This window comes from Emydura macquarii, unplaced genomic scaffold (assembly GCF_026122565.2).
Source record: "Emydura macquarii macquarii isolate MOO-44397 ecotype Brisbane River unplaced genomic scaffold, CSIRO-AGI_Emac_v2 contig_2897, whole genome shotgun sequence".
In the NCBI taxonomy this organism is placed as follows: domain Eukaryota; kingdom Metazoa; phylum Chordata; order Testudines; family Chelidae; genus Emydura; species Emydura macquarii.
Window position 1 is genome coordinate 12,463,693 of NW_027133034.1, and position 15,435 is coordinate 12,479,127.

General features: G+C 42.6%; 1 protein-coding gene across 2 annotated transcripts in view; it reads right to left on the reverse strand.

Annotated features, from left to right (window-relative positions):
• Positions 1-1,780: 1,780 nt before the first annotated feature.
• The window catches only part of HSD17B3 (hydroxysteroid 17-beta dehydrogenase 3), a 33,642-nt gene continuing 19,987 nt past the window's right edge, over positions 1,781-15,435 (reverse strand). Inside the window, exons 7-11 of one of the 2 annotated variants that reach the window (XM_067568552.1) lie at positions 14,847-14,881; positions 13,734-13,815; positions 10,749-10,814; positions 10,294-10,443; positions 1,781-3,828 (exon numbers count right to left, since the gene is read on the reverse strand). In XM_067568552.1, coding sequence (XP_067424653.1) covers positions 3,718-3,828; positions 10,294-10,443; positions 10,749-10,814; positions 13,734-13,815; positions 14,847-14,881 — 444 coding nt within the window. In that variant the 3' untranslated portion in view covers positions 1,781-3,717. The remainder of the gene's footprint in view (positions 3,829-10,293; positions 10,444-10,748; positions 10,815-13,733; positions 13,816-14,846; positions 14,882-15,435) is intronic. The other variant, XM_067568553.1, reaches the window with a different exon arrangement.

A 15,435-nucleotide genomic window follows, 5' to 3' on the forward strand; every position in this document is an offset into this window, starting at 1 on the left:
TTTTCCAGCGGAGTGAGTGGGGTCCTTGTGTTACTAAATAATGCAGTAATTGATTTACCCAACAAGCAAAGAAAGTGTCATCACTAGAGGAAACTGAAGGCCTAAGTGATAATGCAGTGTAGGCTTTCCCACTTGGGCTGGAGGCCAGGCTCTGAGACCTTCCCCCATCACTGGGTCTCAGAGCCCACGCTCCAGCCCAAGCCCAAAGGTCTGCACTCCTTTTAGCCCTGTAGTATGAGCGCAAGTCAGTTGACCTGGGCTCCGAAACTCACTGCTGCAGGCTTTTATTTGCAGTGTAGGCATATCCTGAGGCTACAGTCCTGCAAGCACTTTAGCGTTGTCTTTACTGAGGGGAAAAGTGTGTACCTCATTAGCTACCTCAGAATAATTCTAGGGAAGACAAGGTATCATGTAGTTTTCAAAGTTTCGTAGGTCAAATTAAAGCCTAAAAGGGCTTCATCCTGCACTAGTGAAATGAATGGTAGAGCACCACTGACTTTGATGGTGCAGGATCACACACTAAGAGACAGTCCTTTTGCTCACACGAGTAAGCTAATGGGACTACTCACATGCATAACATTAAGAATGTACATAATTACTTGTAGATCTGGGTGGCTGAAGGGCTAGAGAAAGAATGTTATTTCCTTATCTTTCCAGGACTTAATTTTATATCCCTAGAGAGAGGGTGTCCATCCCCCTCAATAGTTGATTCCAACAAGGGATTTCCCATAGGTCTATAGGTTTTTGCTCACATGTAATATTTATTACATATTGTAATCCATGTCCTATGTCTTGTTTGGTTGTACAGCTGCACAACTAGCATACTGTAAAGAATATATCTTTCAATCTATATAATGAAATGATGACCAAACCATGTCTATTCCTCATTTTTCAACCAAAGTTAATATGTATAACACAGATGCCTCATTGCCACTTGCAAATGGATGTCAATATTCAGTAGTTCATATTATATGAATTGTTGAACACAACAATGAAATGATTAAATATAAGTAATATAGAAAGACTGTTTAATTTAAACACTTATCAGGTGCAATGGGCATAAAATGTCAGAAACATTTTCCATACAATATTAGTGTGCTCAAGAGAAACAAGGTATTTGGCTCCAATGTACAGTATGTGAATTTCATAAATAGCAGATACGTTCATTTTGGGTTGTATTAATAATAATGTGTAACATTTTCAAAGTCCTTATGGCCCAGCTCCTCAAAGGTAATTAGGCTCCTAACTGCCACTGAAATAAAGGATGGCCCAGCAGTTGGAGCACTGCCCTAAGACACAGGAGACCCATATGTAATTCCTTGCTCTGCCAGGGGCTGCCTGTGTTGGATAAGTCACTTAGAGAACTGAAGCATAGAGAAGCTATCTGTAAGGGATCCCAGAGAAGATAAGGACTGCTAGGATAATATGACCCATTGGAACATCATGAAATTATGTCCCTATGTCTCAGTAGGTTTCAGAATCCATGGATATAGAACTGCCATTGAAATCAGAAGTTAAGAGCTTACATACTTTTGTGGATCTGGGCCTTTAAGTGACTTTGAAATCCTAATGGGATTTAAGAGTAAGTCATAGAGGTGCTTTGGAAAATATATCTATAATCTTTATTTCTAACAATTATTAACAGCACCCTACATACAGTACTGTGTTTTAATGAAATCCCTCACTTGTTTTTCTTCACAAAACAGAAGAATGATCTTTTAATACAGTGTCATTTATACAACTATCTGGATTCCTAAAGCTGGATTCTGGATATTAGAATTCAAATCTACTAACCTCAGATCTCTTACTGAAATAAATGTTGTAATTATTCCTTTCAAGGGAAGTTTGAAGAAATGTTCCAAACAATGAGACTCCCCCAAATTCACAGCTGATGCTACATTGCAATGCTCTCATGCCTTAATGCTTTCTACTGTCTTTGAGGAATCTGGCTCATTTTTCTCTCAGAATGTTTAATTTTCAGCACAGTCAAAAGGCTCATTTTAAGCTTCCAAGGCAGGAAGGACCTGGCAGTTTTGCCAAGATATCTTGTGGGTTTTTTTAAACCCCAGCTTCTGGAGTCATGTGATTAAATGAGAATTTTAGCTTATGTTTAAAAAAAGTTTTGCTCTCATGCTTGCAGAGACATTTGAAAAAGTGACCCCCTAAAGGTAAATAAAATATTTTTTACAAGAACCACCACATCTTATGATTTTGGAGGATTGACTCATGATTTTTGAATGCTTTGGAGTTGGCAACTCTGTCCATCTTAACCCCAGATCATGCAAACCCTGACGCACATGAGTAAATGTAAGCATGTGAAATAGCCCCACTGTACTCAGTGGAATGACTCCTATGTAAAGTTACTCATGTGTTTTGTTTGAGACCTTGAGTCACAATTTCCATAGAATAGTTTATTATACCTTACAGGAGGTGTGATATGTATTACATGACAGCAAAGAATGCGCTTTGTTTGTTTGATTCCCGGAGGTTGAAGCCATGAGAGAGGTTGAAAACAACATAATATTTCTATTATATGTAATGTCAGAATTAACTATTTGTAAATATGCATGCACATGCGTGCACACACACACCATAACATGCAGTATGCTTTGAAGTGTTCCCGCCTGTCTCTTTGAATGGAAGAGATTCAGAACAGTGCGTAATTGGTTTCTGTGGTGCCACATGGGGGGAGTTAGGATCTTTCCTGTCTTGTCCTTCTGATGTAAGTCAGACTTACAATGATATTTTAACATTATATTTTATGTAAAAGAGCTACTATGCTGCACTAGATATCAGTGGAGAGGCAGTATCTGGCCTATGTCACTAGCTAGCTCTTTGGCACAAGGGATCTTAAAGGAACTGTAGAAGTGGTTACATTAATAGGAAGCACAGTTTGCTTACACTACAGGGACATCCTCCGATCACATTTGGCCAACAAATGCAAATACATATTCACTCATATTGGAATGTTGCTTTATTTGAATAGCTGTTTGGAATGCACAAGTAAAACAACCTTGCAAAGTGTGACAAGACACCTGATAAGACAATTTCTGAATGTGATGTTTTCCAAATTATCTAAATTCAAAGCCTTCACCTTGATCTTCCTACAAGCACAGGAATATAAGTCACCATACGGGGTGTCCATCTAGTCCTGTCTCTGACGCAACTCAGACAAGACGCTTTGGAGGAACCCAAAAGCCCTTCCCAGTAATACACACACACTGCTGCAAACTTCCAAAGCCCCTATACACAGATTCCCTCCATCCTCTATAACCTCTTCCCACAATTATCTCCTTCAGCAAAATCTCCTTGTCCTTCCACAAGAATCCAAAGACCCTTCACATGTCATCTAGGTCTTCCTGAAAGCATGAAAACAAACTCACACTAGGCTGGAAACAATGCACAGTGTCTTAGTTGTAAACATCAAACAGCTGAAGATGGTTCTACCATCTGCAAGCTTGATTTAAAGAAGCAACAGCAGCAGCAGCAACATCCCTTAGTAACTGACCCAAAGCCCATTGAAGTCAGTGGAAAAACAATGACTTCCATGGCCTTTGGATCAGGCCCTTAGCAAATCTCTTCAGTAAGCATGCTGGGCCAAATTCACCCTTGATGTAACTGATTGATGGAGTTCAGCAAGAGCTGAATTTAGCCCCCAAAATTATAGCATCTGAAGTTAGGATTCACAAGGTCACACGTTCCAAAAAATTGACTTTGTTAGGGGGTCTTCCAATTCCTCTTGAGGTAAGTCGGAAATGTGTTCAGGAACGCCTCTTGAAGTCTGTCACTGTGGAATACCCACAACGGGATGAGCTGCAGGATGCACGCCTTCCAAAGCATGAAACAAAACCAAAGCAAAAAAGCACAGGGACAAAGTCATTACAGGCAGATAGTAAGAAATCAAATCAGTGTTCTTGTGGGTTATGATAATGTTACCTAGCAGCTCTGTGTTCTTGGGGAACCAGGGCTGGCTCACCTGAATACCCCCCTATACCACCCTGCTGGCTGCTTGAACCAGAAACCAAAGGCATTTCAGTATGAAAAGGCAGTGAAAACCCTCCCATCAAGGGTGATACAACTCCACATGCCTCATCAACATCAAAGATGTAAAAGGGGGCATACAGAAGCCTAATCTACATCGAAGATGGAAAACGCACTGAACTCTGGGATTAAAGCAGGAAATGCTGAAGCAGGGAAGCACTGCATGTTGGGAAATCTCTGCTCTTGATGTAAATGAACTAACACCTGTACACATCCAGCTCCACAGTTATCAGACCATTCTAGTTATTGATATGCAAAACACTGAAACCTGGTTGCATTGTGAGTTCTCTCTCAAGGAAAAGCACCCTTCCAGGAAGGATCAGCTCCTTTTGTCCAGACATTGTTTATCCATAAACAAACGTGAGGTCTACAAAAATCCCCTATCAAAGCTAAAACCTCTGTTCTGATGATTGGATCCAAACTCTGCATCAGTTCCACTGTAACCTGTCTTCTCTTCCTGACTGATTGCGCTAGGGGCTCTGCCAGACTAAAAGCACTCCGGACCCTAAGCCTGTTCCTGGGAACCTCTGAGATGCATGGAGTGGTGAGACTGCACACCACTTCTTCCCTCCTTTTCTCTCTCCCCTCCCCCCCCTCTCTTATTCCACATATAACTTTCTACTTTTGTAATCAAACCTGGGATAGCTTTCTCCAATACCCCAACTGTAATTGTGTAGTATTGTAAACATTTGATTGTTTTTCTCTCCTTGTATGGTATTATACCTAGCAATAAAATAACTGTTATAATCAAGTTGGTTGCCACTTTCTTTCTCTTTCTCTCCAAACTGCATTTACTCCTTTGTGTTCTTGGCCCCTATCTTGCTCTGTAGCAATACTTCTCTTACCTAAGCCAAAGATCTCTGGAGTGCCCAAAAATCCTATGGGGTTTGCTCATCAAGGGGTTACTGCTAGAACAATTGTGGTGTAAAGGGGCATATGAAGGGGACAACCAGGAAGTGCTACTCTGCCTAGCCTATGGGGTCCAGGGGCAAATAAGGGTGTGGCTCAAGTGCTGTTTGACCCAGCCTGATTGAGTCCAGGGGCAGATAGAGGGGAGTAGATGAAAGGTACTGTTTGGACACAGCCTGCTCTATTCTGGTGCGTTGCAAAGGGGCATATAAGGGTAGCCACTGAAAGTGTGGTGTCACCCAGCCTGCTGAGTTCAGGGACACATGAGGGGTCAGCTGACAGTGCTGATAGCGTGGTCTGCTCAGACACACTCAGTTAATCTGAAGTGTGTGTATCTGTGGGGGGTTTATTTGAATCTGGTGCTGGAGGAACCCAGCCCTGAAAACCTTAGGTTCTGCAGGATAGCTCCATTGGGAGGGGGCTTGTAGCCCTGTGAACGCACAAGTAACACAAGCAATACATTAGTAGAATCACACACCCCTTCCAGGAAGGTAACCCTAATAAATGAGCGTACCCCAAGGTGAAGGGCAAATCTGGTAACAAATTGGTGGAGAATGCGGGCAACACATGACCTTAATCGTCGGATAATTGTTGAGTAGTTGCTGCAGAGTGGGGAACTGAGGCACAGATTTGAGCAAGCTTTTTCTTCCTTTTTTTTCTACCAGACCAAGCTCATTTAGTGAGGTCTCTCTCTCTCAAAATACTTAGTAACCTGTAACTTTTAAGTGGGGAAACTGAGGCACAGATCTGAGCAAGTTTTTTTTTTCCCAGACCAAGCTCCTCTCTCTCTCTCTTTCAGAAAATACTTAGTAAGCTCCTGTAACTTTTAAGTAAGAATTGTGCATTAGAAATAAGATTTTAGAGCAATACTGTTTTAGTGTGATAAGGAAAGTTAAGAGATGGCTGGAAAAACTCCCTTGACTGCTCGCTTGAGACAGGAGAACACCAGCAGGCTAGAAAGATGGGTAATGAAGAAAGGGAAATGTCCCTGGGAAAGAGGGTGCTTCCAGGGGGAGAATCCCCTGATTGAGGCAGGTCTAAGCTTTGAAGAGTACTGCACAATCATTAAGCCACGTGGTAGTGCAAAGGATGCAGCTGCAGCACGGGCACTATTTTATGCATGTTGGGACTTGGTTGAAATGGTAAAGGGAATGCAGGAACTGGAACTTGAGAAAAAAGCAGTTGCAGCAGCGTCTGGAGAAATGTGAGACAGATGGGTGTGAATTTCTAGCAGAAAAGCTTAAAATGGTTACTATACTAAGAGATACGCAAGAAGAAAGACAAGACAAACAGTAATGCAGAGCAGTATAGGAAAGAGTTAACACACACAAAAATGTTGTTAGAAGAAGCCAGAGCAGCAAGTCGCTTCTTGGCAAATGAAAACAAGGCAGCGAAAGCATCAGCAAGTCACCAGGGGTGTGAGGCCGAGATCAGTAAACTGCGTGCCCAGCTTAGCGCCCATAAGGGGGTGGTAGCAGCTGTAAGGATAAGAGAGGATTGTGACTTTGGGCACCCTGGGAAAATAGAAATCCCCTCTGATGCTGTCCCCACAAGCCCATTCAACCCCGATTGGCCCCATGTGCATAATGTTGCCCCTGTTTCCACAAGGGAGGTTAAACACCTGATGGCAGGAGCCGATCTCCCCACAGCAGAGATGGTCACAGACATGGTGAGATGGTCTCCCAGTCAAGCCAAGGCTATTGCTGAGAGATTGGGACCATTGAACCGTGACACTGCCATTGCATGGCTGGCTCGCGTGTGGCAAATGTACCCCTCTGCTGATGGCATGGACTTAACCCAATTGGCTCAGTTATGCGCCTCTCCTTGTGATGCAAATGCTCTGGACTAGGCATAGGTTCTTGGGAGCGGACTGCCACTGGACTCCGGGAATGGATGATAAGTGCTCTTAAAATATTACTGCCTGCTTCTTCCCTTAAGAAACTGTATATAATGGAAGAGCAGAAACTAGGAGAGGCCCCAGAAGCTTATCTAATTCGAAAAAAAATGCTGGCATCTCTCTCTGATTCTTTACCCCAGACAGAAGAGAGTGGGATTATTTCTTTCCATTATCAGGGACCTGAATTGGTACAGAACACCTATGCAGGGTTAAATTCTCAGACCAAAATGACCCTGGGGGCAGTGAATTTAGAGCACCTCACCTGGCCTGAACTAGTGGCAAAAATCAAACAGGCAGGAGATCTGCTGCAAGAGACTAGGGCTTTTAAAAGACCACCCAACAAAGGAACTATCTTAGAGCCCGTGCAGGCGATCACCTTTGCAAATAACGGCCCTCACTCTGCCAATCGCACTCCCCACTCTAACCCCCCCACATCTCACAACCCTGGGCCACGCCAACCCAAAGGAACACTCAGAAGTATAGTTTGGAAGGAGCTTAGGGGAGGATATGGGAAAATATGGTCGCCAACCCCTTCGTGTCCTGACTAATGCTTTGTCTCAGGCCATGCAAAGAAATGAGTTAATGCAGGGAGCCACCCCTCGGCCCACTGCCCCAGTACGGCGTGCATCCCCCACACCTACTCCCTGTCAACACCAGACCCCTGCCTTCTCTCCTGAATTGAGGCTCCCAAGGGAATCTGCCAATAAGTAGGGGTGCCCGGTTCCCCATAGGCCTCCCCAGCTGATCGCAAGACTTCATTGTGATGTTTGGGGGAGACCCACTGTGAAGGCTACAGTGAGGAACCCAGGGATTTTAGCCCAGCTGTTAGAATATTTACAGATGCTCCAGTGTCCACTAAGTCCCCGGTGGATCTCTGGAGGGAGACCCACCACTAAACAGGTTCAGCTCAGTGGGTATGGGGGAGAAATCCAGGAAGTCCCAGTTTGGCAGGATGTGCCCTTGCAAATTGACAGACTACAGGGACGAGTGGAATGCTGTGCTCATGATGGAAATGAAAAGGGAATCCTGGGAGTTCCTTTCCTCCGAGCATTTCAGCTAACTGTGGATCTAGCTAATGGAGTGTTATGGAAATTAGAAGGGGGGCCAGCAGAGATCTCAGCTGTGCAGCGTTGTGCTGTTATAAAGGCACCCACAGCCACCCTAACCTCTGGTAATGATCCCTGGGTACAAGAATTTCCCAGTATATGGACTAAAAATAAGACAGAGTGTGGAAAAATAAATGCTGAGGAATTTTGATCATGAAGGAGGGAAAGATCCCCCCTGCTCAAAGCAGGACTAACCTCTGCTATATCATCCCAGTATATAAATACCCAGCTGCAGCAGAGGAAGGCATTAAAAACACTATAGACTGTCTCTTGGAACAAGGGGTGCTCGTACCCATGCAAAGCATTTGCAATTCACCCCTATGGCCAGTCCTTAAGGCGGACGGGGTCACCTACAGAATGACAATAAACTTCCATGCATTAAATGCGACCACTCCTGCAGCAGCCCCTGTAGTAGCTAAATACAATGAGATCTTAGCAGCAGTGGCAGCTGGCTCAAAATGGTTCTCTGTGATTGATCTGGCTAATGCTTTCATGGCTATACCTCTTCATCCCTCCTGTTGGTATAAGTTTGCTTTTACTTATAGGGGGCAACAATATGCATTCAGCAGAACCCCCCAAGGTTTCCACTCAGCCCCAAGTATCTGTCATGCCCATGTCACTAAAATGTGGACCCATTTGTGCCCTGAACACCACTCTTGTAATTTCATACGTAGATGACATTTTGATACACACCCCCACTTCAGAAATGAACAGGGAAATCACTAAGGAGGTGCTAACTATAATACAGGAGACAGGATTTAAGGTAAACAGAGAAAAGGCTCAGTTAGTACAGCAACAAGTGAAATACCTGGGTGTGTGTCTTGGGGAAGATGGCCGGACCCCTGATCAGCACAGGGTAGAAACAATAGGAAAGCTACCTGCTCCCACCAACATACACTCCTTACGAGCTCTCTTGGGAACTTTTCATTTCTCCAGAGAGTTCATTGAAATGTTTTCTGACAAGGCCAAGCCGCAGTACCAATTATTAAAGAAAAACCGGCTTTGGGAATGGGGACCAGAACAACAGACTGCCCTGGCCACCTTGAAACAAGATTTGGCTAATGCTCCTGCCCTGGCTTATCCTGACCCTTCCCTCCCATTTGTGATTCAGTTGGCTTCCTCAGAGACAAGAATCAGAGCCACCCTGAATCAAAGGCAACGTGACAAGCTCAGAGTCATTGCCTATGCTTCCAGGCTCCTGGATCACACAGAGCAAGGCTTTCCCCCATGTAAAAAGGAGGGCCTTGCATTGAGCTGGAGTCTCACACATTGGGAATTTATTACTGGAGGCTCAAAGGGCATTGTTCAGACTGTACATTCCCCACTCAAGTACATCATATCAGGGAAAATACAGGATGGCCAGGTCTCTAACCCACACATTGCTCAGTGGACTCTTACCCTAGTAAATCGAGGAGTAGAGTTTAAAAAAGAGCAAGTGGTTTCGCCAGCCCCATATGGGCTAATTATAGAGGGAGAGGAACATACCTGCCCCCTCCCCCTTGTAAAGCACATTGAATGGCCAGTCAAGGGAGGCAAAAGACTTGCAGAGGCAAAACAGAAGGGGCTTGTAATTTGGTTTACATACAGTTCAAGTTATTACCATGAGGGGTATATAAGGGTGGCCACTGAAAGTGTGGTGTCACCCAGCCTGCTGAGTTCAGGGACACATGAGGGGTCAGCTCACAGTGCTGATAGCCCAGTCTGCTCAGGCGCACTCAGGTAATCTGAAATGTGTGTGTGTGTGTGTGTGTATCTGTGGGGGTTTATTTGAATCTGGTGCTGGAGGAACCCAGCCCTGAAAACCTTAGGTCCTGTAGGATAGCTCCATTGGGAGGTGGCTTGTAGCCATTTGAACACACAAGTAACACAGGCAGTACATTAATAGAATCACACCCCTAGAATCATACCCCCCATCCAGGAAGGTAACCCTAATAAATGAGCATACCCCAAGGTGAAGGGCAAATCTGGTAACAATAATTAGCACTGAAAAAGCTTCCATGATACTGCTACAATCAATATTTCTTAAAGGGTGGGGGGGAATCTTTTTCCAGTTTTCAAATGATGGGCTCTACTCTTCTCTCAATGCTTGTATCAAATTCCCAGCATTGTTAACTGCTGCCATATGTAATTACCCACTTGAGCTTGTACCTAACTCCCAGTATGGTTAATGGGTGACATACTTCAGCATCAATAGTTCACAATCAGCACTAGGCCTGTTCAGAATTTTTCGTTTGGGGCCTGATCCAAAGCCCAATGAAATCAATGGGAAGACTCCTGTTGACTTCAGTGGGTTTTGGATCAGTGCCGGGGAACCCTCTAATAATAATTAAATTTAATTACCAAGATTTCATGGGCTAAACAACCACACGTCTCCTCTCCAACAGTGACGTAACGCAGTGATTCTCTAACAAACTCCGCTGCAGTCTTTGTTATCAGATTGGGTTTTTGGTACATTGTCATTTGAGTAGAAACACCATAAGGAGCCACCACCTAAAATAAAAGATCATTATTGACACGATAATATTAGTGCCTTTCATTCCAAAAGATCCTTAAGACATGATAGAAGATACATGTAACATCAAGGACATGACAGCCACCTCTGGGGTGAAATGAGGAGAGGAAGCTTGTGTGTTTGACAACAGAGAAGAGGAGGAGGAGGAGGACATTTTGGCAGGGACCCTGGGGCACCTAGTGCTTCCACAGGAGTGTCCAGCACTTCATGGGATTGGGCTCTGTGACTGTACTTAAAGTATTCATGAAAATGAAGGCCAATAATAAGAAAGATACTATATCACCTGTATGGTAATTCCCTTTGCCTTATATTCTGCTTGAAGTGCTTTGGAAAATGTGCATACAAAAGCCTAGAACAACAAAATTAAATAAATTTAGTCATAAGGAACTGAAATGACTTATGCACAGAGGTGCACACCTACACCCACACCCAAATATACACGCTAGGGCACAAATGTGTGTGCAAAACGTAGCCATGAATTATTTAATGCACCCACCTGCTGTGTCACATTTAGAAAAGGAGAGCCTGAGTCTGATCCCACAGGGCTTTTCTACACAGAAAAATGTGGACCTCTATTCCAGCCCAAGTCAGACGTGAAACAAGCACTAGTGTACGAGGGACTCAAAAGTATATCCCAGATTATGAAAATACAGTTGTGAGGACAGTGGTAAAAATGCCTGACCTGTGTTTACACTAGTTGCTAGCACAGTTGCACCACTGCTGGAAGATGATACATTTTTCTTTTGATGCATGTGATGGGGTGTCTACCCCTCACAAGACCTGAAGGAGTACATTTGGCCAATTAACTTTAGGCTGCACCTGGAGGAAACCTAGGGCATACGAGGGCCTAATTGCAGATGAAGTCCAGGTGGGGGGAGGAACTGGGCAGCATCTATAGAGAGAGGAAGTTGGCAGGCTGGGTGGGAAACCTGCAGTTCTTCTCCCTGATACAAAGGAGATGAGCAAGAAGCTGCAAGAGCAGAGTAGGAAGCAGTCCAGGAAGGAGCAGTAAGGGCTGGAAAAGTAAAAGCTCAGAACTGCTTGGTGGAGGATCTCTGGACTGGAATCTGGTTAAAAAAGAGGCCTAGGTTCCCCTACCAGGACTGGGGGAATGGCACAGACTAGGCAGTGGGGAGCAGACTGCCTGAGACAGTTTGCCTCAAAGGGCTTGGAATACCGTGGATGGGGGAGAACTTTAATGTGACTTGGCTGGCAGGCTAAGCTATGAAGAGGAAAGTGCTGCAACTCCAGGAGTGTAAGAGGCTGTGGAGTTAGGGGACAGATGGACTGAATAGCCACAGGAAGGGGCATCAGACCAGATGGCAGAGCTAATTCCCCAGATGAGCCACAATGAGGTGCTGTCAAGCAGTGAGTAGAGCAATCCCCAGCTACACTCATTTTATGTGTTCATCAGTAATTAGATGCGTAAATCCAGTACTTGAATATAAGGCTTTATGGCGCTTTCTAGCCATTATGCCAAGGGCAATTGATATTTTACATGTCTATTTTCATGCCAGCATCTGAAAATATAATGTGAGTAATAAGAGAAAGGTCCCTTTCTTAAATTGGGATTAATTACACAATGGTAGGAGATAAATCATTTGTATGGTGTTTTTTAGCCCATGATGTCCACTTAATACCAAAAGGGCATTTAAGCTCACTTTATTTAGAAAATAAAAATCACCAAAAGGCTAGATAGCTGAATGTGCCATTCCAGGCACCAGAGAATAAGGGCTGCATTTTGTGTTTGATTCTCAAGTAGAGGTTGGTAGACAGGCCCTTCGAAAAACAAGAATAGAGATGGGGGAGAAAAAGGATGAACTGAAAATTAAAAATAGCGAAGTGTTTGCCTTCTGGTGCCTCTCTGTTTCCTGTCACATACCGTTGTGAGATAAAGAGCACTGCAATGATGAGAGCCAAATTAAAAAACCCTGGAGTAGAGAAGAACCCAAGCCTGGAAGTGTGGCTCCAGATTCAGATCCATATGTCTTCTGATGTTCATGGACCCAAATTGCAAAATTCAGGTCTGCTGGTGGGTCTAGATCCAAATGTACCCATGGTTCAATGGTGTTCCTGTTGGCACCATCTCCAGTCTGGAAATTTGGAGCCTCATTATCTACCACCTTGCCCCTTGTATAGTATGTTACTCCTGTACAAATTGAGTAAAAACTGGGTGTAAACTACTATCAGATCAGAATTCTCCACTCATTTACATCACTGGTAACATTTTACACCCACTTTGCACAGACCAATGACTATACAAAGTGCAAGTAGAGAAGAAGGATGGTTCGGTTTTTAGGGTACTAGCCTAGGACTGGATCTGGGTCCGAGTCCCTGCTCCACCATGACATCCTATGTGACACTGGGCACATCACTTACCCTCTCTGTGCCTACGTTTCTCATCTGTAAAATGGGGTAATAACATTTCCCAACCTCTTAAGGGTCTTGTGAATATAAATATATTAGAGTGTGAGGTGCTTATATACTGTGGACAAGAGGGCCATATAAGGACGTAAAACAGACACGTCAGTGGGTCATCGGAAATGTTTAGATCATGCTGACCAAGCTTTTTCAGTCTAAAAATATTTGATTGAACTTGGTTCCACTTTTGAGTAAAGCCATAAGAAATTTAGGCAACAAAAAAACAAAGCAGAGTTTTTTGGTGTGTTACGTAGCTGAAACTTGGGCTAGTTCTGTACAAGTTTTGTCTGGGTTTTGAGAGAGCTTGGCTGGAACGTCAAGCAAACTAGAGCTGAGGCTTCAGCATTTTATGGTTTTGAAGGGATTCACTTTTTGACAATTTCCAATCGGTTTGAAGTTAAGATTTTGGGAGTTTTTTTAATTCTGCCTTTGTTTTATTTGGAGGCTTCACTCACTGTGAACTTGGGCAAACTATCCTCCATCCTTCCACTACACAAAAGCTTCACCCTCCGCTCTGCAAGCAGAATCTGTTACGTTTTGTGCATCTTCAGTTTTGAGTAAACCAGTTACCCTGTCCCTAGAAAAGTCACCATTGCCATATTCTTTCCCGTAGTTTGAGGGGAAAGGGGAAATGAATACTGTATTGTGGTGATGTTTAATTGTATCTGAAAAAGACAACATTAAGTCAGATTCTTAACTAGTGTAAATTTGCATTGTTTCTATAGACTTCAATGGCGCTACACTGATTTATACCAGCTCAGGATATGGCCCTATAGTAGTAGTGCCTACTGTGTTTTGGGTGAACATTTCAGCAACACTGATTTGCAAAGCAATATGAAAGACTTACTTTAGAAGCTGAATATATAGTATATAATGGACAAGGAAAGGTGCCCAAACCAGAAGAAAGGTTCAGAATAAGTCCTTTTTGTCTGAAATTCAAATTAAATTATGTTACATTAAATTTGCCTTTTACTATACAATATTACAGTAGGTTGTGGGTCCTGCATATGATTAAAACTGCAATGTTTTCCTGTAGACATCAGAATTCTTCTATTGTACAAACAGAATAGGCTATATTCTCAAAGAAAGGGTCTTAGGAGCTCAGTTAGGTGCAAACAAACACAAATATTTTAGAAGTGTAATTTAAGTGACTAGTGCAACTGAAACGATGGGGAATTTTGCTCATGCTGTTGTACATCTAACATAGTGTGACTATTGCCAGATATTTGAAAAATTCAGAGAGAAGAATTTATGCCCATAACTGCTCCTTAACCAAAACCTTCTTCTTCCCACTGCCTGCAAGAGTGCCTTAATTTTCCCTATACATAGTAAAAAAGCATTTAACAGCTATTTTCACAATCAACAAAGAGAAAATTATTAAAAGGTAAAAGCTTATCTTTATTGTTGCTGAAATAAAAATGTTTATTGGATCCTAAAATTAAATTTTCTCCATATCCCTTTTTAAATTCTTTCAGATGGAAATTAGTTTATCAAAATTATGTCTTAAATACATGTTCCCTTGAAACAGCTAAGAAAAGGAACCCTTTACTCATGAAGCTGAATTCATTGATCTTAGTAAATACGGTTATTGTAATTTTATCTCTAACTCTTAAATACTATTACACCAAACTCTACAGTTATCTTTAGAAAATATTTATGTGCACAAAGGTATATGCATGCCTTATTAGACTCATAATAGGCAGGTTTACATGTGCTACACAAGCATATCTTTTTGTAAATTTAGCCCAGTATATTGCATCTTCTGATCTGCTCTCTCTTTTACTTACTTTTTTTGCTGTAGTTCCTATCATTTGTTCACACAGCAGAAGGAGAAATAAATGAGACTGAGCATCGACACATCAGGAACGTGCGTAGTTATTGCAGAACTAATTGGAGCTGGCAAGTATTTGCTAGAATTGGAACCCACAAAAAAAGCTTAAGGAAAAAAATGGAGTTTTACCTTGGCACCATTTGTTTCAAAATTATCCGTGTCATCTACAAGAAATAAATGTGCCATGGGTTACACTATTTTGATTTTTACAGAGAAAATGTGCTAACACATTAATAAGTTCTGAAAGCACTGAGGGTCTGAACTAGATAGATCAGGTGCTTTAAAAAAGAAAATACTTGAAATTTTAAAGAGAGACTCTAGAAATTTTAATGGTACAGAATAGGACATATTGATGAATTGTTGTCAAAAGTTTCCAAGAATCAATTTGATATGCAACTAACTTTCTCCTGCTTATGCAAAGCTTCTCCAAACTATCTAGATTTCATAAGTCTGCAATATTGGATCAAAAAAATCTAACGAGAGAATCTGTGTCATGGTATTTCAGCAGTTCCACTTCTGCTCCCAACTAGGATCAAAAATTGCAAAAACACATGAAAAGATGAGGAAAACCATTATCAACTTTTTCAAGCCTCAGAGTAAAAACTTTGGGTTCATTCTGAATTTCAAAGGTTCTGGTTGGATCTTAATTATTCAGTCACCCACCTCTATCACTCTAACCCTGTTCTAGCAAAGCACTTTGGTATGTGCTTAATTTTAA